This window comes from Fistularia commersonii, chromosome 12 (assembly GCF_037954325.1).
Source record: "Fistularia commersonii isolate RoL2024-O1a breed Wild chromosome 12, RoL_Fcom_v1.0, whole genome shotgun sequence".
Classification (NCBI taxonomy): domain Eukaryota; kingdom Metazoa; phylum Chordata; class Actinopteri; order Syngnathiformes; family Fistulariidae; genus Fistularia; species Fistularia commersonii.
The window spans coordinates 5,003,318-5,027,284 of record NC_141295.1 but is presented as its reverse complement, the minus strand read 5'-3'; the positions used below and the strand labels follow the sequence as shown (position 1 = coordinate 5,027,284).

The 23,967-nt window shown below is 51.5% G+C and overlaps 2 protein-coding genes across 2 annotated transcripts; both read right to left on the bottom strand.

The window, feature by feature from the left end:
- Positions 1–56: 56 nt before the first annotated feature.
- Positions 57–12,076, bottom strand: LOC147228444 (uncharacterized). Its single transcript, XM_086156554.1, has 7 exons — positions 11,928–12,076; positions 11,752–11,857; positions 10,569–10,706; positions 8,485–8,539; positions 8,290–8,401; positions 7,949–8,070; positions 57–7,827 (listed from the first exon to the last, which is right to left on the bottom strand). Exons 4-7 carry the CDS (start codon positions 8,485–8,487, stop codon positions 529–531), a joined length of 7,536 nt encoding a protein of 2,511 aa, XP_086012680.1. The 5' UTR covers positions 8,488–8,539; positions 10,569–10,706; positions 11,752–11,857; positions 11,928–12,076; the 3' UTR covers positions 57–528.
- A 115-nt stretch (positions 12,077–12,191) lies between these two features.
- abcc10 (ATP-binding cassette, sub-family C (CFTR/MRP), member 10) lies at positions 12,192–23,896 on the bottom strand. The gene is made up of 21 exons (XM_086156130.1): positions 23,870–23,896; positions 23,073–23,286; positions 21,649–23,005; positions 21,351–21,578; positions 21,120–21,276; positions 20,806–20,998; positions 20,523–20,694; positions 19,051–19,149; positions 18,777–18,966; positions 18,631–18,708; positions 18,337–18,522; positions 18,065–18,203; positions 17,821–17,995; positions 17,393–17,736; positions 17,135–17,304; positions 16,896–17,056; positions 15,544–15,797; positions 15,292–15,437; positions 12,842–12,939; positions 12,643–12,755; positions 12,192–12,422 (listed from the first exon to the last, which is right to left on the bottom strand). Exons 2-21 carry the CDS (start codon positions 23,246–23,248, stop codon positions 12,287–12,289), a joined length of 4,572 nt encoding a protein of 1,523 aa, XP_086012256.1. The 5' UTR covers positions 23,249–23,286; positions 23,870–23,896; the 3' UTR covers positions 12,192–12,286.
- Positions 23,897–23,967: the final 71 nt, after the last annotated feature.

Sequence of the window (23,967 nt, the reverse complement as noted above, 5' to 3'; positions counted from 1 at the left end):
TGCCCCCATCCAAAATGATGGATGGGGGCAAAGAGAACAAGAAGTTGGTCGGTATGAGAGAAGAGGGTTGGATGGAGGCAGGTGATTGGCTGTGGTCCCTGAAGGGAGCAGCCCAAAGGAAGAGAAGTCTGGTCATTTTCCTGCAACTAGAGCCATACAACTTCAGCATCCTCTGTTGTCCACAATTCAAAGGGGGAAAAAAGATGAGATATCTTTATTTTTTTTTACAACATTTACAGCATACAAAACCATCAACACCAAAATACTTAACACACATATTTAGCTAAAGTGCTGTTAGTTTGTTCATAATATAAAAATATGATTTTTATTTGGCAAAAAACAATATGTACTTGTTCATATGTGACACTGTCACCAATCACAAACACTGGTTGTCAAAAGGGGGAAAAAGAGGTCAATTTCATTATAAATGGGCGTGAAAATAACTTACGTTTACATCGTCACACGGAAAAATCCACGTATCGTTCCACCACGGTCACTAAACCTCGTCTCAGACTCCTGACACGGCCCTCATATGAGGTCAGAGAAGTAGAACGTCGACCCTTTCAGGTCGTTCCCCCGCGGAACTTCGAGGGTGATGTTTTCCGAGCGGAAGTCCAGCCCCCCCAGAGTGGCGCTCTTGCGGTTCTGCGCGCTCTGACTGGGTTTGTGTCTGGGGAACACTGTGACATAGTACCCATCTTGGTTGTCGGGTGCTTTGGGCCTTGACTTCTGGGAAGCTGACAAGTATGCACCGCTTCCAGGAGGCATCATTCTCTGAGGTCTTGAATGTACGGTGATGTCTCCAGCAGGGAGTGTTCTTCTGTGCCCGGGGTCCGGGACGTTGACACCAGAAAGGGAGATCGCATGACCGTGGCTACGCTCCGCTTGGACACCCGGAGTGGAACCCCTCGCTCTTGGCACATGATGCCGTCCCGTGAAGTCATCGATGTTGAGATCGGAGCGGCTGAAATCGATGTCGTGGCTGAAGTTGCCATCTACCACAGGGTAGCTTGTCCTCGCTCTGGTCTTTTTGTCGCGACCTCTGAAATCTCCGTCTACGTCCAGCGCAGGCATTTTCATGTTCAACCCCGTGAAGTCCGACTTATGATTGGAAGACTTTTTTAAGTGAAGTAAAGGATCGTCAATGTCAAGATCTGGAGTCTTTAGGTGCAGCTGCGGACCCTGGTTACCGACGGTGGGCATGCCCATGTTCACTTTAGGGGCACTAACATTTGGACTCGAGATAGTCCCCTTATGCTGTGATGGCTTTACATTCATTGGTCCTTTGAAATTGGCATCGGGTAAATTGAGCTCCGGCTGATTGACTCCAGGGCGCTTCAGCTGAGGCCCTGTCACTTTTGGCTTCTTGAACTTTGCGTCTGTAGAGCCTATGTTGATATCCGGTATGTCGATGTCTAATTTTGGAGTCTTGTAGTCCATATTTGGCAAGTCCACTTGGGGCGTATCCAGTGCACCTCTTATCTTTGGTACTTTGACATTCAAATCTGGGGGATTCAGGCCCGATTTCATGTTCAACGTTGGTCCTTTTGGCAATGCAGCATTAAGTGCTGGAGAACTGAGATCATAGTTTGGGTCATGCGGCTTTGGACCAGAGAACCCCACTTCCGGTATTTTCAGATGTGGACTTCTACTTTTTCCCAGTGGGTTTCCAAACGTAACATCAGGCATTTCGAAGCTGGATTTTGGGCCTCTAAGGTTCATGTTGGGGGTGTTGATGTCAAAACCTGGGCCATCTAAATCCCCATCCATCCCGGGTCCTTTAAAGCTTGGGAGATCGACTTTAGGACCTTTTAATTTCGGCATTGTCATCTTCGCTTTGGGGGAGCCGATGTTGACATCGGGAGTGTTGACATCAAACTTGGGAGTGTCAGCCTTTATCCTTGGTGCTTTGAGACTAAAGTCTGGTGACTTCAGGTCTGCGTTGATGCCTATATTTGGTCCTTTTGGCAGCTTACCTGAAAAATCCAACTTGGGCGTTTTGAACTTTCCTGAGGGAATGTTTAGATCCAGATCTGGAGCATCAAGGTCTGCCGTTGGTTTTTCCAGTGTTGGGACTTTCATTTTACCTGATGGCATGTCTAGATTTACCTTTGGTGCATTGAAGGCCAGTTTGGAGCTTTTTAGGCCGGTCTTGGGAATGTTAAAATCTGGTGTGTTTATTCCACCACTGACTTTAGGACCAGAGATATCCAGATCAGGAGATTTTAGGTCCAAGTTAGGAGCGTCTAAGTTTGGACCAGAGAAACCAAGATCAGGCAAATTAAAGTTTGGCATTTTGAGTTTTCCTGAAGGACCAGTCAGGTCGACATCAGGCGTTCCTAAATCAGCATGGGGAGCCTTCACGTTGACTTTGGGTACATTGATATCAAGATCTGGACCATCTAAGTTTCCATCAATTTCAGGTCCTTTGAGGCTAGGAATGCTGAATTTGGGCATCTTGATTTTGGGCAACTTGAATTTTGTTTTGGGTGAACCAATGTTGACATTTGGTGTGTTCACATCAAAGTTGGGACCTTTAAGATCCAGATCAGGGGTATCAATTCCACCCTTTATCTTTGGAGCTTTTAGATTCCAGTTAGGTGACTTCATGTCCAGACCAGAGACATCCAGGTTAGGAGATTTTAGGTCCAATTTCGGACCTTCTAACTTTGGACCAGAAAGACTGAGATCAGGCATGTTCAGGTTTGGCATATTGAATTTTCCTGAAGGACCAGTCATGTCGACATCAGGCGTTCCTAAATCAGCATGGGGAGCCTTCACGTTGACTTTGGGTACATTGATATCAAGATCTGGACCATCTAAGTTTCCATCAATTTCAGGTCCTTTGAGGCTAGGAATGCTGAATTTGGGCATCTTGATTTTGGGCATCTTAAACCTTGTTTTAGGAGAGCCAATGCTGACATCTGGTGCGTTCATATCCAATTTGGGAGCTTTAAGATCCAGGTTTGGTATGTCCATATCAGGGGTACCAATTCCGCCCCTTATCTTTGGAGCTTTTAGATTCCAGTTTGGTGACTTCATGTCCAGACCAGAGACATCCAAGTTTGGACCTTCTAACTTTGGACCGGAAAGACCGAGATCAGGCATATTCAGGTTTGGCATTTTGAATTTTCCTGATGGACCAGTCATGTCGACATCTGGCATTCCTAAATCAGCATTGGGACCTCTGGCTTTGACATTAGGTACACTGATGTCCACATCCGGACCATCCAAGTGTCCGTCCATCTCAGGTCTTTTAAAACTAGGAATGCTGAATTTGGGCAACTTGAAATCTGCCTTTGGTGAGCCAATGTTGACATCTGGCATGTTCAAATCTAACTTTGGAGCTTTAAGATCCAGGTTTGGCATGTCCATATCAGGGGTATCAATTCCACCCTTTATCTTTGGAGCTTTTAGATTCCACTTTGGTGACTTCATGTCCAGACCAGAGACATCCAGGTTAGGTGATTTTAAGTCCAAGTTTGGAGTGTCTAACTTTGGACCAGAAAGACCAATGTCAGGCATACTCAGATTTGGCATTTTGAATTTTCCTGAAGGACCAGTCATGTCGAGATCTGGCGTTCCTAAATCAGCATGGGGACCCTTCACGTTGACTTTAGGTACATTGATATCAAAATCTGGACCATCTAAGTTTCCATCAATTTCAGGTCCTTTGAGGCTAGGAATGCTGAATTTGGGCATCTTGATTTTGGGCAACTTGAATTTTGTTTTGGGTGAACCAATGTTGACATCTGGTGTGTTCATATCCAATTTGGGAGCTTTAAGATCCAGGTTCGGTATGTCCATGTCAGGGGTATCAATTCCACCCTTTATCTTTGGAGCTTTTAGACTCCAGTTAGGTGACTTCATGTCCAGACCAGAGACATCCAGGTTAGGTGGTTGTAGGTCCAAGTTTGGACCCTCTAACTTTGGACCAGAAAGACTGAGATCGGGCATATTAAAGTTTGGCATTTTGAATTTGCCTGAAGGACCAGTCAGGTCGACATCAGGCGTTCCTAAATCAGCATGGGGAGCCTTCACGTTGACTTTGGGTACATTGATATCAAGATCTGGACCATCTAAGTTTCCATCAATTTCAGGTCCTTTGAGGCTAGGAATGCTGAATTTGGGCATCTTGATTTTGGGCAACTTGAATTTTGTTTTGGGTGAACCAATGTTGACATTTGGTGTGTTCACATCAAAGTTGGGACCTTTAAGATCCAGATCAGGGGTTTCAATTCCACCCTTTATCTTTGGAGCTTTTAGATTCCAGTTAGGTGACTTCATGTCCAGACCAGAGACATCCAGGTTAGGAGATTTTAGGTCCAGGGATGGGCCTTCTAACTTTGGACCAGAAAGACCAAGGTCAGGCATACTCAGGTTTGGCATTTTGAGTTTTCCTGAAGGACCGGTCATGTCGACATCAGGCGTTCCTAAATCAGCATGGGGACCCTTCACGTTGACTTTGGGTACATTGATATCAAGATCTGGACCATCTAAGTTTCCATCAATTTCAGGTCCTTTGAGGCTAGGAATGCTGAATTTGGGCATCTTGATTTTGGGCATCTTAAACCTTGTTTTAGGAGAGCCAATGCTGACATCTGGTGCGTTCATATCCAATTTGGGAGCTTTAAGATCCAGGTTCGGTATGTCCATGTCAGGGGTACCAATTCCGCCCTTTATCTTTGGAGCTTTTAGATTCCAGTTTGGTGACTTCATGTCCAGACCAGGGACATCCAAGTTTGGACCTTCTAACTTTGGACCGGAAAGACCGAGATCAGGCATATTCAGGTTTGGCATTTTGAATTTTCCGGATGGACCAGTCATGTCGACATCTGGCATTCCTAAATCAGCATTGGGACCTCTGGCTTTGACATTAGGTACGCTGATGTCCACATCCGGACCATCCAAGTGTCCGTCCATCTCAGGTCTTTTAAAACTAGGAATGCTGAATTTGGGCAACTTGAAATCAGACTTTGGTGAGCCAATGTTGACATCTGGCATGTTCAAATCTAACTTTGGAGCTTTAAGATCCAGGTTTGGCATGTCCATATCAGGGGTATCTATTCCACCCTTTATCTTTGGAGCTTTTAGATTCCACTTTGGTGACTTCATGTCCAGACCAGAGACATCCAGGTTAGGGGACTTTAGGTCCAAGTTCGGGCCCTCTAACTTTGGACCAGTAAGACCAATGTCAGGCATACTCAGGTTTGGCATTTTGAGATTTCCCGAAGGACCGGTCATGTCGAGATCTGGCGTTCCTAAATCAACATGGGGACCCTTCACATTGACTTTGGGTACATTGATATCAAAATCTGGACCATCTAAGTTTCCATCAATTTCAGGTCCTTTGAGGCCGGGACTGCTGAACTTTGGCATCTTGATTTTGGGCATCTTGAATTTTGTTTTAGGAGAGCCAATGTTGACATCTGGTGCGTTCATATCCAATTTGGGAGCTTTAAGATCCAGGTTCGGTATGTCCATGTCAGGGGTATCAATTCCACCCTTTATCTTTGGAGCTTTTAGACTCCAGTTAGGTGACTTCATGTCCAGACCAGGGACATCCAAGTTTGGACCTTCTAACTTTGGACCGGAGAGACCGAGATCAGGCATATTCAGGTTTGGCATTTTGAATTTTCCAGATGGACCGGTCATGTCGACATCTGGCATTCCTAAATCAGCATCTAGACCACTGATATTGGCTTTCGGTACATTAACATGAACATCTGGACCATCTAAACCCCCATCAATTTCAGGCCCTTTAAAGCCAGGAAGGTCAAAATTAGGCATATTGAATTTAGGCATTTTCAGTTTTGCCTTGGGAGACTCAACGTTGACATCTGGCGTGTTCACATCGAATTTAGGAGCTCTAAGCTTCATATTTGGCATATCCAAATCCGGGCTATCAAAGGTACCCCTTATTTTGGGTGTTTTCAGACTCATGTCCTTCTTGGGGCCTTTCAGGCCAGCATCAGGCATTCTGATATCTGGTGCACTGAGTTTAGGACCAGATAAATCTACGTCAGGAGATTCGACGTCCATGTTAGGACGATTTAACTTTGGACCAGAAATCCCCCAGTCGGGCAGATTCAGTTTTGGCTTTCTGAATTTCAAAGATGGTCCACCAATATCAACATCCGGCATCTCCAAATCAACCCCGGTACCTTCGAGGTTGACATCAGGCTTGCCCAGATCAATGTCTGAGCCATCTAAGTTTGCAAGATCTATGTTTGGAGCTTGAAGGTCCATTTTTGGTCGGGCCAAGTCAGGGGTGTCCAAGCTCCCCTTCATCTTTGGAGCTTTTAAACTCATGTCCGGTATTCCCAAGTCCATGTTAATGTCCACGTTTGGATTTTTGGGTGGGGTCAATTTGGGCATTTTCATTTTACCCGAGGGTGAACCGATATTTACGTCCGGAGAGTGCAGGTTCAGATCTGGAGCCGCAAGGTCCACGCTGGATAAGCTCGGAGATTTCCAGGTTATTTCGGGAATTTGACCTGAATCGACTTCCGGGTCTTTTTTCTTGGGCAGTTGGCCAAAGAGTTTAAACTTTGGGAATCTGAACTTGCCAGACGGAGCATCAGCATTAATATCTAACTTACCGGAGGGCGTTTTGATATCCGCATCTGCGATCGAGCTCCCGTCCGGTCCCTCGAAATTGCCATCAAAACTTGGAACTTGGATGTCTGGTAAATCAAATTTAGGCATTTTGAACTTTGGAGGTTTGTATTTCCCATTTGAGGGGCCTTTAAGACCAACAGATGGCGTGTTGGTGGATAAGGGAGCTCCTGGAAGTCCAGCTTTGGGTAGATTTATCTTAGCTGCCGAGGCCTCCCCTCCTATCTTTGGTGTTTTGACACGGAGATCTGGGGTTTTAACACCAACGCCACTCTTGCCCGATAGCCCAAACTCTGGCATTTCAAATTCACCCGACGGGGCATCCGCCTTCAGATCTAGAGCTGTAACGTCGACTCTTTCCTTGTCGAGCGGCACGTTGACTCGTCCCGAAGGCCCGACGACATCTGTCCCTTTTGGATCGAGTCGCGGAACACCGATACCAAAATCGGAGGTGCCTCCAGCCGGTGCCAGCGAGGGCGACCCGATATAGCTGGAGGGATCATCCAGATTTAAGTCTGGGTTTTTCTGACGTTTGGAATACTTGAGACCAATTTTGCCCTGTGGAACACCAGGAGCATCTGTCCTTGGAGTCACCACCTCCAGAGGTTCAGACAGACCCAAGTCTGGCACCTTGAATTTCGGCATCGTAAACTCTTTGTCCGTTGCTTTGGTGCTGAGACTGGGAAGACGAGGACCTGTGATGTTTCCGCCGTGAAGACTGACCCCTGCCTTGCCACTGCTCACCTCTACTTCTGGAGCTTTGACTCTTCCACTGTTTGTCAGGCCAATTTGAGGTCCTTCGAGTTTCGGCATCGTCAGGTCGACCGATGGACCTTCGGCGGAAGCTTCGGTGTCCCCGTCTGGACCGCCCGTGAATGTCCTGGCCATGCGGAGGTCCGGCCCCTGGCCTCTGCCCGGACCGTTCATGCCGAGACCCAGAGGCGGAAGGTTCAGATTGTTCCCATCTGAAGCGAATGTGACTTCGCCGATGTCCGAGTCGTCCGAGTCACTGTCAGACTTCTTTGAGGTCAAGAGTCCAAAGTCCACCCCCAGGCGGGGCAGCCCCGGGTCGTGTTTCAGGCTGACCTTGGAGGCGCCGGATGCCGTTACCTCTGCGCTCACGACGCCTCTTTCCCCATCAAGCGAGTCGTCCCTCATGAACTTCTTGATTTTGGCGTTGTACAGTTTGCTGTAGGAGTCTTTCAGCATCTAAAGCACAAACGATGACGGTGAGGTTTGGGCTTAATACCACGTCAACTCCAAATGACTCCTTCTGTCTAGAGGATAAAGTTTCCTCGGGTAAGACGCTGATCGGTCGTTTCTAACTCACAGCGTCCAGGCTCTTGTGGTCCAGGTTCTCCAGGCTCCGACTCCGGCTCTTGGTGAGCATCCCGACTTTGTCATCGATCGGTCTCATCAGTGTCAAAGCTCCAGACGTTGACGGACGACCTCCTGAAAATGACAACAGAACTAGCGGTTTGTGTTGTCGACTGCGATTCTCTAGTTCGTGGTTTTAAAAGAAGAAACGTTTGGTCAACGGAGAAATCCCGAGTTCAGTTCATTGGTTCATCTTTTGGCCAGTCAAAGCCTGAAAGCATGACCTCCCACCCGAAGTGGGTTGTTTCGTAAAGATCTTCTGACAAATCCGGAGCAGAAACCCAGGGTTCTTACCGTCACGTGTCGCCTGATTGGCCGAAGCGTTGCCTTCCACGCCTGAAACGACGCCATCAGGTGCCTGGTCCAGGGTCAGCATGTCGGAGAGGCTCCGCCCCCTGCGGTGATGCTTGTGGTTGAGGAGACACAAGCCTTTAGAAAACAGGAGTTTCAGACGCAGGTTTACTCTTTGTTTGTTAGCTTGCTTGTTACCATGACGATGCTGTCCGTGTCTCGTCGGTGTCCAGGAATCGTCTCAGATCAAAACCTATGAGACACAAAAACAAGCGCCTGAATACATTCAGCCTTTCCGGCCAAAGTGGCGAGGAGGTCCCTGGTTGTAAAGGGTGTTATCTGCAATAGTCCACTGAAGTACAAGTATGTCAAAACTGTCCTGAAGTGCTTGGAGTCAGGCGTCCCACAGACAACAGGAGAGTACTTGGTCAAAGAAACTAAAGAAGGTCGAAGTGGCAAGAAGGCCCCTTGTTGCATGTAGGCCAGTACATCAGACAACTTTTTCCAGAAGTCATGAAGGGTGTTATCTGCAATAGTCCACTGAAGTACAAGTATTTCAAAACTGTTCTGAAGTACTTGGAGTCAGGCGTCCCACAGAAAACAAGAGTACCATGGAAAGTACTTGGTCAAAGAAACCAAAGAAGGTCGAAGTGGCAAGAAGGCCCCTAGTTGCATTTAGACCAGTGCATTAGAAAACTTTTTCCAGGTGTCATGAAGGGTGTTATCTGCGATACTCCACTGAAGTACAAGTATGTCAAAACTGTTCTGAAGTACTTGGAGTCAGGCATCCCACAGAAAACAGGAGAGTACCGTAGAAAGTACTTGGTCAAAGAAACATCGGGAGATGTTCTATTTGAAGTAAAGGCTGCTCAGGTGAATCTGCCATCTCTCTCTCAGGTATTCCAGGAATTGTCTCCAGGCTCCAGGGCGGGAAACCGGGAACAGGTTTCTCCGGCTGGGTGTTTCCTCTTCCTAACCAAAACAGGAGAAATAATCCACACCCAAAACTTTCTCCAGCAGGTCGCTGATCCACACCCTCGCTCAGGATGCCGTGAGAAAGAACAGCCATGTGACGTAACCAGAGTGGATGAGTCTTCTGCTGGAGCCGCACCTCTCGCATCATCCAAAAACAAAAACTATTTGCGCAACCTCAAGTGACCAAGCGTGTCCACTAGAGGGCAGACCAGATCGAGCAGAGAGTAGGCGATTTATAGTGGGGGCAAAAGGGAGCTGTGAGAATCTGGCCAAGATTGACGTGGATGGAGAACGCAAACTACTGTCTCCTGCGGCCGGAGGCAGTAGTTTGATGGCCAAAGTCAGAGAGCCAAAGAGGAGGAATGCAATAACCCCAAGTTGCAGTAGACCTGTGGACTCCAGGTTGCTTATGAACCCTGGAGTCCAGGTTGCTGTAGACCTGAGAACTCCAGGTTGCTGCAGACCTGTGGACTCAAGGTTGCGGTAGACTTGAGAACTCCTAGTTGCTGCAGACCCTTGAACTCCAGGTTACTGCAGTCCCAGAGACTCCAGGTTGCTGCAGACCTGTGGACTCCAGGTTAATGTAGACCTTTGGACTCCAGGTTGCTCCGAAACCCTGGAGTCCAGGTTGCTTATGAACCCTGGAGTCCAAGTTGCTGTAGACCTGAGAACTCCAGGTTACTGCAGACCTGCGGACTCCAGGTTGCTTCAAAACCCTAGACTCCAGGTTGCTGTAGACTTGAGAACTCCAGGTTGCTGCAAGCCTGGAGACTCAAGGTTGCTGCAGACCTATGAACTCCTGGTTGCTACAGAACTGGGGACTCCTAGTTGCTGCAGACCCCTGAACTCCAGGTTACTGCAGACCTGTGGACTCCAGGTTGCTGCAGACCTGTGGACAGACTTCAGAATGCTCTTCAAGTGCCCAATTTCCAGGGCTGTACCTTGCGGAGCTCTGATTGGCTGTGCCTCTACTGCAGCGCTGCCTGGACACTTCCCTTACCCTGGCCTTCAAACATTCTCCCAGAGAGTTCTGCCCACATTTGCCCCGTCCCGGTTGCCAAGGCAGGCATTAGGAGAGCCGGTTAACGGCTGCTCTGACCTCCTGATTGGAGGAGATACCGATCGGAGGCGCCGGCGGGGCACAACCTCCGAATCCGCGGCACAACAACTATCAATATTTGCATGGAAATTAACTTATAATTGATGATTAACACATAAGTACACACAGAAAACGGATGTTTTGTCTCCCACGGGACGCCGTGTGTGTGAGAGGTTCAGTCACCTGACAGGAAGCAGAAGAAACTGACCTCCAGGAACATCTGATGGCGAAGCCTTCCAGCGTCCGGTCCCTGCTCGTCGCGCCGCGGTGCCCGTCTGACGGCGGCGGCGGCCACAGCGGTGAAGACTCCGCCTGGGGTGGACGAACCGGTTCCACCGGCACACGCCTTGACGACACACACACACACACACACACACACACATACATGAGCTGTCAGACCGATACCGGAAGTGGGAAACGCGTGTCCTCTCAAAAAATGCTTTATTTCAAGCGATAGTTTTAAAATTCGACCAACTTGCGGTCGGTTTACTAATTCCTATCACTACTTCCGGTGTACGGGACATTCCACAAACATTCATTCATAATCCTGGTTTTTGTTTTTGTTGTCATGCCAAACCTTCACACACACACACACACACCTTATGGCAAGGTGTGTGTGTGTTAAGGTGCGTTGTTTTCTCACCTGCACAGGTACGAGGGCGCGCCGGTGCGTGAGTGGAACTGTTGATGTTTAATCGCAGTGTAATTACGCGACAAACGTGGACGGGAAACACCCAAACACACACACACACACACACACACAGGCGGTGTTGTATTAACCATTATATAACCACACAAGGCATTTATTTTCCTTTTTTTTTTTTTTTTATATTTATTGTCTAGATCAGGTGTATTGTGTAAATTGCAATTTAAATATTGACATTTTTTGGCATTTTATTTCAAGTTTAAAATCATCATATAAATGTACCGACATTATTTTGTGTGTATTGAACAAAAGGAAAAAATGAGAAGTTTTTATAATCAATATTGATTGAAAATATAGAAAGAAAATTGTTTGGCGGGACGAATGACAAAATGCACTGACCTGGTCAAGAGTTAACCTAGTTAGCTTGTATAACTATCATTTATTTCCACTTTTTCACCCTGCTGCTAATTGCTAACTGCTTCTGCAGTTGTGTGAATTATTGCAGTGAGAATAAAAAAACGCTCAAAAAACACAGGCATGCTAAATCCTAAAAATAAAATTCTGTTTAATTGAGTTTGTAAAGAAAAATGCACAATATTTTTTTTTTTTTCAGAAAGTCCATTATTCAACTTCATTTATTTTCTTTAATTTAAAAGTTGTTTTTTTTAATCTACGCTCTGATTTAGAATGTGCAACGTTCCCATTCTGTGGGAATAAAACCTATTATGAGTCATTTTCTCCTCACCTGGAGAACAGCGCCCCCTTGTGGCCAGACGAGGCATTACAAAAACATGCTCCGTCTGTTGAACGTTTTTCACATTTTTCACATTTTCCCTTTTTGGCTTCTTTTCCTGCAACAGGACACAATCCTCATTTCATTTTCAGAAGTTAATAATAATAGTCCGAGGAAGCACGGTTGACCTGTCAGACCAGGGTTCTGCAGCCTTCTGGATGCTCTTCTTCGTCCAGATCTGATCTTCGAGATGTTTCAGAGATGGAAGAAGGCGACCGGTGGTCCTCGCTGTCACCGCGGTGAAATACACCTCTTAACACACACGTGTGTGTGTGTGTGTGTGTGTGTGTGTGTGTGTGGTTGGATTCTTTTTTTTTTTTTTTTTGCACAAAAGCGTTTACTGGGCAAAGCTTGTAGAAATGATTCGGAAAACGGGAGAAAGAAAGAAACAATTTTCCAAAGTAAATATCAAGAATTCTTCATTTCTTTTATTTGTGTGTGTCCGATATTTGTGTGTGTGTGTGTGTGTGTGTGTGTGTGTGTGAGGTCACTGTCCTCCATCGCTGACCAGTGTGTGGAAGACGGAGGCGTCGGAGAGGCCGAGGGCGACCGGGGCGTCGAACTGCACCGGCTTCCCGGCCTTCATCACCAGCACCCGCTCGCAGTCCAAGATAGTTTCGACCCTGGTGGACACACACACACACACACACACACACAAATATCGGACACACACACACACACACACACACACACAGACGCATGCACACATTAACATGAGTGACTGACATGCAGATCTGAAAACTAGAAAGACCTTTTTATTCCCCAGTTATTACCCACAATAATCAGAAGTGTACAAGTCCTGTCCTTCCAGCCTCTGCACCAGCAAGAAGGGGGCGCCGTTACCTGTGCGCGATGGTCAGGACCGTCTTGTCCCTGAACTTGTCCCTGATGGTTCTCTGCAGCAGCGCGTCGGTGGCTCGGTCCACGCTCGCCGTAGCCTCGTCGATGCACAGGACCTGCCGGGCGGGTGAGAGATGGATAATCAATAACGCGACTCCGATCTTTGCGCCGGAAAGTAAACGAAGGGGGAAGGGGTGTCCACCTTGGTTTGGGTCAGCAAGGCTCTGGCCAGACACAGAAGCTGCCTCTGTCCCGCAGAGAAGGGCCGGCCTCTTTCCCCGACCTCGGCGTCCAGGCCGCCTGGTGGAGAAACGACAGAGTCCCGTCGGACGCGAGAAGAAGTCCGACATCGTAAAGGTCGACCTCTGGTGGACAACAAGGACTTGAGTTCCAGTGACAAGTGGAGAACTGAAGGGACAAATGCTACTTGTTCCCCCAAAATATTAGCGATGGGGTGTGCATGGTTGTTATTGTGGTTCATGGGACTCGAACATCCAACACAAATTGTGATTCACTGGACGCCTCAAAATATACAGTGACCCCAACATTGGCACTCTTTGTTGGGACACTTGGGTGCCATTAAGGAGGTGCTCAAGAGTTGTACACTCCCTTGGGGTGTACCCCAAAACTTCAGTTCTCAGGTGTTCCACCCCACAGTGAATACTCCTGTGACTATGTGAGGAGCACCCCAAAATGTCAATGTTGGGGCTCAGTTTCCTTGAAGTGAAAGTGGGATTACCTTGGGGTTCCAATATATGGACACTGAAACGTTTTCTCCTGGTTCCCCTCAAGTGAGTTCCCGGCTGTTACGCCAAAAAGTCAAGTGTGGGAACCTGAGGGAGTTTGAGTGTCGAGACGTTCAACGCTCAGCTTCTGGACAGATACGGGTTACATGGTGTGTACCCCCAAACATCAAAGTTGGGGTCACTCTGTCTACAGAGGATTGTGGGAGTTTGCCCAAACTTGTGTCACGCTAGACACCTGAAAAGACAAGGGGCTCTATCGGGGGGGGGGTCACCCCAATTGACATTTTGGGGTCTCAACTGGGTGAGCACAAGAATTTTTAGCATCGACCACGAGGGTCTCCAACATGTGCAAATCACGGTGTACCCCAAAATGTCAACAGTGGGGCCATTGTGTTTTGGGGGTCCCTGGGACTCTGACCAAAGGTAAATCCCACCGGAAACCTGATATAGTACAGTGACCCCAACATTGACAATTTGGGGGTCTCCTCATTTGAATTTTGGGGTCACGGCCAGGTGTCTAAGAAGTGATGCACTCACACTGAATACCTCAGAGTGTCACTTAGGATGTACCCCAAATTTTCAATTATGGGGTGTCTGTGACTTTCAGGGGGGCAGACAACTGTCCGTGACCCCAAAATTCAAAGGAGGAGCCCCCCAAAACATCAGGCGTAACCGACACCACAAAAGGCACTGTGCTTATCTTGAGCTCCTCTCACGTAAGCCCCCAACTTTATGACACCCCGAGAAAAGGGAAATTTGGGGAGCGGACAGATATCGGTTTTACTTGAGTCCAAGTCCTAAAACCAGAGGGGGCGCAAAATGTCCCCGATGCGCCCTTGAAGGGACGCAGTTTCCGTCGCGATCTTGGTGCGAGTACCGAAGGAGTACTGCCGCGGTTCTTCCCCGACAATCTTGACGATAAATGCCACCAAGCCTTTTCACCGACATCGTTCCCGGTGTTGATTTTTAGGATGGGAAGCCTCTGCTGTGATTTTGCCGCGCTCACGCTTGACTCATGTCCGCACCACGACCAAGATCGCGTAGAGGAAATGGCATGGGAGTCTTGTTTGAACAAGTCCGACTCTCCTGCGGAAGCCTTTCTTGCGGATGACTCATCGCACACTGGAGGAGTTCCCCCAGAGCGCTCCCTTTCCATCGCTTACAACCGTTGCGTTCGGCCAAACTCCGCACTGGACAACACTTGCGTTCCTGCGTCGGACCCGCCGTCTCAAGTCTTAACACGCCCTGATGCCGAGGAAAAGCTCCCAAGAAAGAGGCTCTTGGGCGACCGATTGAGCCGCAAGGAGACAAACCGAGGGTCTCGCAAGAATCGGAAGAGGCTCAGAGTGGACAAGTGCTGTCCGACACGCGTATAATAAAGACATTTCTGAAAACGACACCTCGCGTTTGTATCGTTCATCGCAACATGTGACCTCGACATCAGAACAGAACTACGCGTGTAAACTTGTATGTCCAGAAATGTGAGGCAGAATGTCTAGCGGTCTACTGTATGCTGGTGGAACAACATGCTCCTCCAGGGACCCAAACCACCACAGGGCGACTTCTGGCAACTGTATCTGCAAGGGATTCCCGGGAGTCTACCACACATTCACTTCCAAAACAATAGTGACCCCAGCATTGCTCATCAGCTGTATTTTGGGGCCCCGGTCAGGAGTACCTAAGAGGCGTTGCTTTCACACTCAGTCCCTCGGGGTGTACCCCCGAATCGCTCCATCTACTGTTATGAAAAGCATTGAGATGATGGCCGTTCTGTAAGCCCGACAGCTCTCTAGCTGCAAGACAACACAGTGGACGTTCACCACGAGGTCAAGAAATAACAGCGTGGGTAGTTTCAAGACCCATCGGTACACCCAAAAAAAAATCAGCTCGCTTCAATCCTTCTCACCCATCCTGGTGACCAGAGAGCTCAGGTGGCACTGATCCAGGACATCCAGGAGCTGCTGGTCTTGGTGTCGTCCACAGGGGTCCAGATTCTCTCTGACGGTTCCGCTGAACAGGAACGGATCCTGGGGAATGATGGCTAACCTGGACCTAGAGTTGAATTGGGGACATCGTGACTGTCAGCATAGCCACAAGTAACATGGGTGCAGCTTTACTTGCGGTTATCTACTGTACTTTACCACCATGTGGACCCTACCTGAGCTGAGCCAGACCCACAGTGCTGATGTCCAGCCCGTCCAGGAGTATTTGCCCACCGCTGAGCTCCACCATACGGAAAAGGGCCAGGAACAAGGTGGACTTGCCGGAGCCCGTTCGTCCCACGATGCCTATTTTCTCTCCAGGTCGCACCACCAGGCTCACGCCGTCCAAGGCGCGCGGAAGGCCGTCCCTGTACGCCAAAGTCACATTGCGGAACTCCAGCATACCTTGCTCCGGCCAAGTGGGAGGAAGCTGAGGACACGACAAGTGAAGCCGGAGCCTTCAAATCTTTGCGCCGGTTGTTTTCAACACATTAAAATTAACCCAGAGAAAACTTGCCCTCTGGTGCCCTCAGGTCATTCACTATCAACTTTAAAATGTACATGACAGTGCCCAGACCAGCGCTGCTGAAACAAGAAACAGTGACCAAAAGACAGGAGGCAGAGCTGGAGGTGGCAGAGATTAAGATGTTCGCTCTTTGGGAGCAACCAGGATGGAGAGGATCAGGAATGGGTCCATCAGTTAGATGTTTTGGAGAGAGGGTCAGAGATGGTTGGGTTGTGGACAGAGGAGGGAGAGTGAATATATTGGTAGGCGGATGCTGGAAATGGAGGTCTAGAGGAAGACCCGTGAGAAGGTGGATGGAAGTAGTGAGAAAGGATATTAGTTGGTGTGAGAGAGGAGGATCCAGAGAACAGGGTGAGACGGAGAAGGTGGATTGGTTGCGGAGGCCCCTGAAGGGAAAAGCCCAAAGGAAAAGAAGAATTTGTCACAGGGGTGCAGGACATGTATGGCCGACATAAGGTGACGACAGGAATGGTCTGGACATGAACACTCCTCTGGTTATGTCTGAACCACGGTGAAGATCTGGGTAGAAGGTTGCTGAAGATGGAGCTGGCAGGCAGGAGGTCTAGAGGAAGACCAAAGAGAAGATTTATGGACGTCGTGAGAGAGGATGTGAAGAGAGTCGGTGTGAGAGAGGAGGATCCAGAGAACAGGGTTAGATGGAGAAGGTGGATTGGCTGCGGGGACCTCTGAAGGGAAAAGCCCAAAGGACAAGAAGAATTTGTCACAGGGGTGCAAGACATGTATGACCTCGCTCCTGATTTTCTCTGGGCTACGTAGCGGCGCGTCCTACTGTCTTTTAACGCCACATGGCGGACAGCGGCGGCCGCGATGGTATCAAACGCACAAAACGATCCGCTGAGCGACGACTCGGATCTCGGAAAAGTCGATGCACAAAAAGTATCTCCTCTTTCCAGTTGTTCGGTCAATTCTCCATCCGCATGGTTCCTTCCCATCATTTGAGAGCGACCCTCACCGTTTGTCGCCGACGGCGGCCGGACTGACCTGCGGGTGCCGGTGCTGCGGCTCAGCCGGCAGGCCGGTGGAGTATTCTTCTGTTCGCTCGACGCTCACCAGCTGCATCTCCGTCTGGGTGAAGCTGAATATGAGGCCGGACAGCAAGGACGTGATGGACAGAGCGTAAGACAGTGACAGACCCACCAGACCTGCCGGTAGGGACAAGCGCATCTTAAGACATTTCGCCTCGACCGGATGGAATCTTCGCGCCGCCCCCGCCGCCTCACCGGGGTCGACGGCGCCGAACCGGTGCTGGACGACGGCGATCGCCCCGAGCCCCGTCACCACGGCGACGCCGATCAGCTGCAGGCGGATGTCGAGCCAGCGCCCGGCAGCGTTGCTCAGGAACAGGCAGCGCTGGTTCAGCTCCAAGCGCCTGGCGCTCTCCTCCTCGAACCTGGAACGGCAGATGCGGGTTTCATCCACCGACGCTCCGACTCGGGTAGACTACGACAACGCGGAGGCGGGCGCTTCCCGGCGGTCACCTGGCGCAGGCGCGACCGGCCCGGACGGTCGCCAGGCCCGTCAGGGTCTCGGAGAAGTGGGCGTAGACGGGCGACAGAGTCACGCTGCACAGGCGCTTCAGCTCCCGCGAGGTGTGGCGGTAGAAGTTCTGGATGCGGCGGTAGAGCAGGGCCAGCGGCAGGAGGGGCAGGAGGGCCCACGGCAAGCCGTAGCCGATCACGGCTAACGTGCCCAGCAGGCTGAAGATGTTGGCCAGCAGGATGTTCAAGATGAAGGGCAGGCTGTCGTCCACGCTGTAAAGGTCCGAGGAGAAACGGTTGAGGATTCGACCCAGAGGCGTGGTGTCGAAGAAGGTCACGGTGGCCTGGAGACGACATGGAAGTCACTACGCGGGTCGGCAACGGACGGATGATGGATCAGCGGAGCGACGGACCGATGGATGAACGACCTTGAGGAGGCGGTCCAGGAGCGCGTTGTGGACGGCGGTGGCGGCGCGGACGCCCCCGTAGGCGAAGAGGAAGGCTCGCAGGGCGGTGAAGACGGTGTTGGCGACGGCGATGGAGCCGTAGACCGTCAGGTAGAACTGGACCTCGGAGCTGATGTTCACCGAGGCGGGCGGCGACCTGCGGAGGCGGAGCCGCTCTTGAGCGTCCGATCAAGATGCGAACGGTCGGGCGGTTCGGCGGACTCACAACAGGCTCCCGGGGCAGAAGAGCAGAAGGCGAGGGGATTCCAGGGCGTCCCAGGAGGAAACGTTCTCCCCGGTGGAACCGTTGCGTCTCAGCTCGGAGATCCAGTGCGACAGCCACCAGTCCGAGACGTTCTTCGAGGCTGGGGCGCCGAAGAAGAAACAAACGAGAGACGGATCTCATGTTCCGACAGAAGAAGGTCACGACGGTGACCGACGGGATCCGGGTTTAAGGGCCACCAGAGAGACCCTCCCGTTGGGAGTGTTGCTCCAGACCTTGCATGAGGAGCAGCGACGCCAGGATGGAGGTGGCCAGGACGCCGCCCACCGCCGCCCAGTACGCCCGGTACACTTTCCACGCCAGCGCTCCCGCCTGCTTCCTCTCAGACCCGGGCAGGTCGTCCTCGTCGGCCGCCAGAAGCTCGGCAGGAGGACGGGGCTCCTCCTCTGGTTCCTCACCCTCTGGGGAACAAAAGACAGCGAGGAGTATCTGAAGCCTCCTGAGAAGCTGAGAGGTCCAGGTAGTCCCTTCCAGGACCAGGTCCGGACCGGTCGCTCCTTCCGACTCACCTCCGGGTCCCGAGTCCCGTTGGTGCTCTTGTGTTCTCGCCGGCGTTTCCAGCAAGGGGAGAACTTCGGCGGGGGGACCTGAGGACGGCGAGGAGCTTCAGAATCCACATCGGTCTGACGGAGACGTCGGGTCTCTGGAGGTCTACCTGTCCTGACGATCGCGCCGTCGTCCATGAGGACCATCACGTCGGCCGCGTCCGCCAGCTCGGTGCGGTGGGTGCAGAGGATTCTGGTCTTCCCCCCGAGGAGGCCCAGGATGCATTTCTGCATGAGGTGCCGGGCAACGTCTGCGTCCACGGCGGCCAACGGGTCATCCAGGAGGTAGATGTCCTTGTCCTGACGGAGAGGCGACAGAACACCACGTGTTAACCTTTGAACAGGCCGCCTGCACTCGCCCCTGGACTCTTGTGGACCCCTGACCATGTAGGCGGCTCTGGCGAGGGCGAGCCGGGCCTTCTGGCCTCCGCTCAGGGCCACGCCGTTCTCCCCCACCTCCGTCCGGTCACCCCTGGGCAACATCTGGCACAAAGACAAACAAATCAGGAAACTGCTGTCAACTGGCGTAAACTGGGGTAAAATATTGCTAACTGCTAACGGTCAACTGTTCTAGAAACGTCCGAAAACGGCTGTAAATTGCTAAAAACTGTTGTGAACTACTGAAAACTGTAGGAAAACACTAAACAAACTGCTTAACTTCTAAACACTGCCGTAAACTGGCGTAAACTGGGGTAAACTATTGCTAACCGCTAACGGTCAAATGTCTGAAAACGTCTGTAAATTGCTAAAAACCACAGTGAACTGTTGTGAACTTCTGAAAACTGTAGGAAACCGCTAAACAAAGTGCTAAACTGCTCAACACTGCCGTAAACTGGCGTAAACTGGGGTAAACTATTGCTAACCGCTAACAATCAACTGTCTGAAAACGGCTGTAAATTGCTAAAAACCACAGTTTAAGTAATGTAGAATACAAACTTTCTTTTTGTATACTATTAATTAGTATACTATTGTATACTTTCTGTTTGTATTAATGTAGAATACTACTTTCTGTTTGTAGCATTTGTAATTAATGTACCGCCAAACTGTTGTGAACTACTGAAAACTGTAAGAAACCGCTAAACAAACTGCTAAACTGCTCAACACTGCTGTAAACTGGTGTAAACTATTGCTAACCGCTAACGGTTAACTGTTGTAGAAACGTCCGAAAACGGCTGTAAATTGCTAAAAACTGTTGTGAACTACTGAAAACTGTAAGAAACCGCTAAACAAACTGCTAAACTGCTCAACACTGCTGTAAACTGGTGTAAACTATTGCTAACCGCTAACGGTTAACTGTTGTAGAAACGTCCGAAAACGGCTGTAAATTGCTAAAAACTGTTGTGAACTACTGAAAACTGTAAGAAACCGCTAAACAAACTGCTAAACTGCTCAACACTGCTGTAAACTGGTGTAAACTATTGCTAACCGCTAACGGTTAACTGTTGTAGAAACGTCCGAAAACGGCTGTAAATTGCTAAAAACTGTTGTGAACTACTGAAAACTGAAGGAAACCGCTAAACAAAGTGCTAAACTGCTAAACACTGCTGTAAACTGGTGTAAACTATTGCTAACCGCTAACGGTTAACTATTGTAGAAACGTCCGAAAACGGCTGTAAATTGCTAAAAACTGTTATGAACTACTGAAAACTGAAGGAAAACCGCTAAACAAAGTGCTAAACTGCTAAACACTGCTGTAAACTGGGGTAAACTATTGCTAACCGCTAACAGTCAACTGTCTGAAAACAACTGTAAATTGCTAAAAACAACAGTGAACTGTTGTGAACTACTGAAAAAGGTCTCGGGTCAGTTTCTTCCATTGTCCGATCCGCTCGAGGGGCAACCGGTGTGTGTCGTACGCTGAGGTCGTCCGCGAGCGCGCACGCCTGGACCACGGCCTGGTAGGCGGAGGCGTGGTAGTCCTTCCCGAACAGGATGTTGTCCCTGACGGTGGCGTTCTGGATCCACGGCTCCTGCGACGCCAGGCCGAAGCCGCCCTCCCTGTGCGCCACGTACACGGCTCCCCCGAGCCTGCGGGGGGCCACAGGGAGGAAGTCATCGGAGAAGTTCCTTGTCGCCGCGGAAACGGCGAACAAGCGGTCTTGGCTCCGCCCCTCTCGCGTGCTAAGCTCCGCCTCCTACCTGTTCAGTTCTCCGGTGAGAGCTGACAGGAGGGAGCTCTTTCCACAGCCGACCTTCCCCACGACCACCACCAGCGAGCCCTGCAGGCGCACACACACACACACACACACACACACACACACAGACACACACACACACACACACACACAGGTCAATCCAGTGAAATGATTCCCCCGGCCGCCATGTGGCGTTTAGCTTGTATACTAGCGAGCTAGCTAGCTAGCTAAGTTACACCCGCACACATCCTGCTTATTTTCGTTTATTTATTCTATTGTCACTTTATTTATATTGTTGTTTAGTCCCCGGTCGCGTACCCGTGGCGTAGTAGGTCTCCGGGTCCTGGTTGGGAAGATCCAGGAAGCGGCGGATTCTCTCCAGCGACACCTTGGCCTCCAGGATGCCGTTGAGCACCCAGGGGAAGGCGTTGAGCGGGAGGATGAGCAGGCCCACCAGCGCCAGGGTGGTGAACACCTGCCGGCGAGGGAGAACAGGCGGCGAAATCAAAAAGGACGCCGGCGAAAGAGGCGGCCGCCGTCGGAGGTTACCTTAGCGGCGGTCAGCCGGTGTCCGAGCAGCACGTAGGTGAGGAAGGTGAGGATGGAGATGACCACGGGCAGGGCGGCCCAGGTGTAGACGCACATGGCGTCCAGATACTTGACGGCCCGCAGGTGCGACAGCTCCTGGCGGCGACACTCGGACACCTTCCGGGAAAAGTGCGGCTCCCAGTTGGAGAACTTGATGACGCGAATGCCGAAGAGGATCTCCGTCATCAGCTGCGGGAAGGAGGCGCAGATGTGACGGCGGCGGGCGCGTCCTTGGCGGCGGGCGGTCGGAGGGTCTCACCTTCACCCGGTGGTCTTTGCGCCGCAGCATGTGCTTGTTGTTGCTGAGGATCCGGGAGGCGAGGAGCTTGTTGAGCGGGACCAGCAGCAGCGCCACGGCCAGCCCTCCCAGGAAGGCCACGCCCACCTGCAGGTACAGAAGGTAGAGGGCGACGGAGAACTGGAAGGGGAGGCTCCACAGCTCGTGGAAGCTGTTGCAGAAGTTGACCGCGCGGTCCGTGTCCGTGCTCATGAGGTTCACCACCTCGCCCAGGGCGAAGCCGGCCAGGCCGCCGCCGCTCACCCTCAGCGCTTTGCCGTAGACGGCCGACACCAAGGCGGCGCGGGCCGCCAGCGCCACTTTGGACACCTGGAAGACGAAGATGTTCTGGAGGAAGGCGCAGAGGAGGGTGCTGGCGCAGAGTCCCAGCGTGCACCAGACGCCGGTGCCGGCCGGAGCCCCTTCCTGCTCCATGAAGGTCACCAGAGCGTTCAGGAGGAGGGGGCCGGCGAACCGCAGCATGTTCACCGCCACCTTCAGCGCGCCCAGGCCGTAGTAGCGCGGCCCGAAGGCCTTGTGCAGAACCTTCAGCAGGTTCACGCCCCCCTGCAGCTCCAGACGCTCCTCCGGGGAGCCGCGACGCCGCGATCCGCCGACGGGTCGGGGCCACCGGTCCCGCCGGGGCCCGAGCGGCGCCCCGGTGCGGCAGGACTCCCAGCACCGCCGGAAGAAGCGACACACCACGGCGGTGCGCAGTTTCCGCGGGAGGTGATAAACGTGGGCGGGTCCGTCCAGCTCGCCTCGCCGGCCTCGCCGGAGCAGAGGGGTCAGCCACAGGTACAGGAGGCGGGACAGGCAGCCGCTGCCGTCCTCCGCCACCATCTCGCCCGTGTCCCGTTCGGGGCTCGCCGCGAGGAGCGGGGATCCGTCGGCGGCGTTGACGTACAAGGTGTACGCGGCGTCGCTGACGCAGGGAAACGCAAAGGCCAGGAGGTAGAGGAGGACGGGCAGCGCCCGGCCGGAGGTCAGCGCCAAACGGGCGAGTTGGAGCGGCCCGCCGAGGTCCGGGCGCCGCTCGTCGCCGGAGAACAGCGTCAAGGTGAAGACCAGGTTGGGGACGGAGAGCAGGACCAACAGGAGGAACAGCGGAGGTCCCCTGGTTCTTCTCAAGACGCTCCTCCGGAGCGCCGTGACGGCGCCGAGGTGGGTCAGCCAGGCCAGCAGCCCGCAGCCGTCCGCCAGGAGATCCAGGAACATGTCCGGCCGCCGCAGGACGCTCACCAGGGCGGCGTCTGCCGAGAGGAGCAGCGCCGCCAGCAGGGCGGACGCCTGGCGGAGCGTCCAGCCGCAGGGGGGCGCCGTCTGGAAGCTGCTGCTCCTGCACGGGAAACCGACGATTACTCAGAGGATCCCAGAACCTTCTGACCGTCGTTTCGATGAAGCACCTGGCGGCGCCGAGCCAGCAGGCGCTGACGACGGCCATCCCGGCATGAGGCAGCGCCCCCAGCACCAGCTGGTTGAAGCACGGGCAGATGTTTCCGTCGCGCCACACCGGGAACGGGTCCCGCTCATCCGTCCGGCAGAGGCCGGCCAGCAGCAACGCCGGCCAGGAGGCCTTCATCGCTCTTCCTCCTCCGCCGCCATCACGTGGGGAAACACCTGAGGGAAGGAAACTCCAGTTAACATCCGAACAGGTGGATGGGGGGGGAACTTGACAGGGGGTGGAGGAGGAGAAGAAGAAGAAGAAGAGGTCTGGTTTGGAGACACTGAGGAGGAGACAGGAGGAAAAAAACAGAAGAAATGAAGATGTGGAGGTTCTGGAAGGAGGCCATCAGAGGAGACAGCACATGGGAGGTGTTCTGGAGATTCAGTTAAATTGAGATGGTTTGTACATGGGCAGAGGAGACTTGGGTGGCAAAAAAAAAGACAAATAAACAAATTAAATAAACGCCGTCATTTAACTTTAAGGAATAACGCTGTTCCGGCTGGAATCATTTAATATCCGTTAACGTGACAAACGCTCTTCCTGTCAGAAGGTAAACAGTAGCAGCTAGCTAGCTAGCTAACTCGCTAGCTCGCTGCTACGGGATGTCAACGCGAAGCGTGTGTTTATTTGTTTGTTTTGAGCGAAACTTAACAAATTAAAAAAATATAACAAACATCGCGACCGATTTGACACCCGAGCGAAACAGTCACAGAAAATAAACAACGATAAAAAAGAAACAGAGGTGTCAAGTATTACCGATTGAACCAGCTCGCAAACAGGAAGTGTGTCATCACGTCACAGATGACGCATTCCGCCGAGTTCTTTCAAAATAAAAGCGCCATTCACAATAAAGC

Bases quoted from the DNA above. Each gene is read 5' to 3' on its own strand.
- LOC147228444 (XM_086156554.1), bottom strand. The intron at 8,071-8,289 runs GTAAGAACCCTG...TGTCATTTTCAG, and splicing joins CAATCAGGCGACACGTGACG to GAGGTCGTCCGTCAACGTCT. The intron at 7,828-7,948 runs GTGAGTTAGAAA...TTTGTGCTTTAG, and splicing joins ACCACAAGAGCCTGGACGCT to ATGCTGAAAGACTCCTACAG.
- abcc10 (XM_086156130.1), bottom strand. From the start codon at position 23,248: ATGAAGGCCTCCTGGCCGGCGTTGCTGCTGGCCGGCCTCTGCCGGACG. The intron at 17,737-17,820 runs GTCGTTCATCCA...TGTCGTCTCCAG, and splicing joins TCCTGGACCGCCTCCTCAAG to GCCACCGTGACCTTCTTCGA. The intron at 17,305-17,392 runs GTGACCGCCGGG...CTGCCGTTCCAG, and splicing joins GCCGGTCGCGCCTGCGCCAG to GTTCGAGGAGGAGAGCGCCA.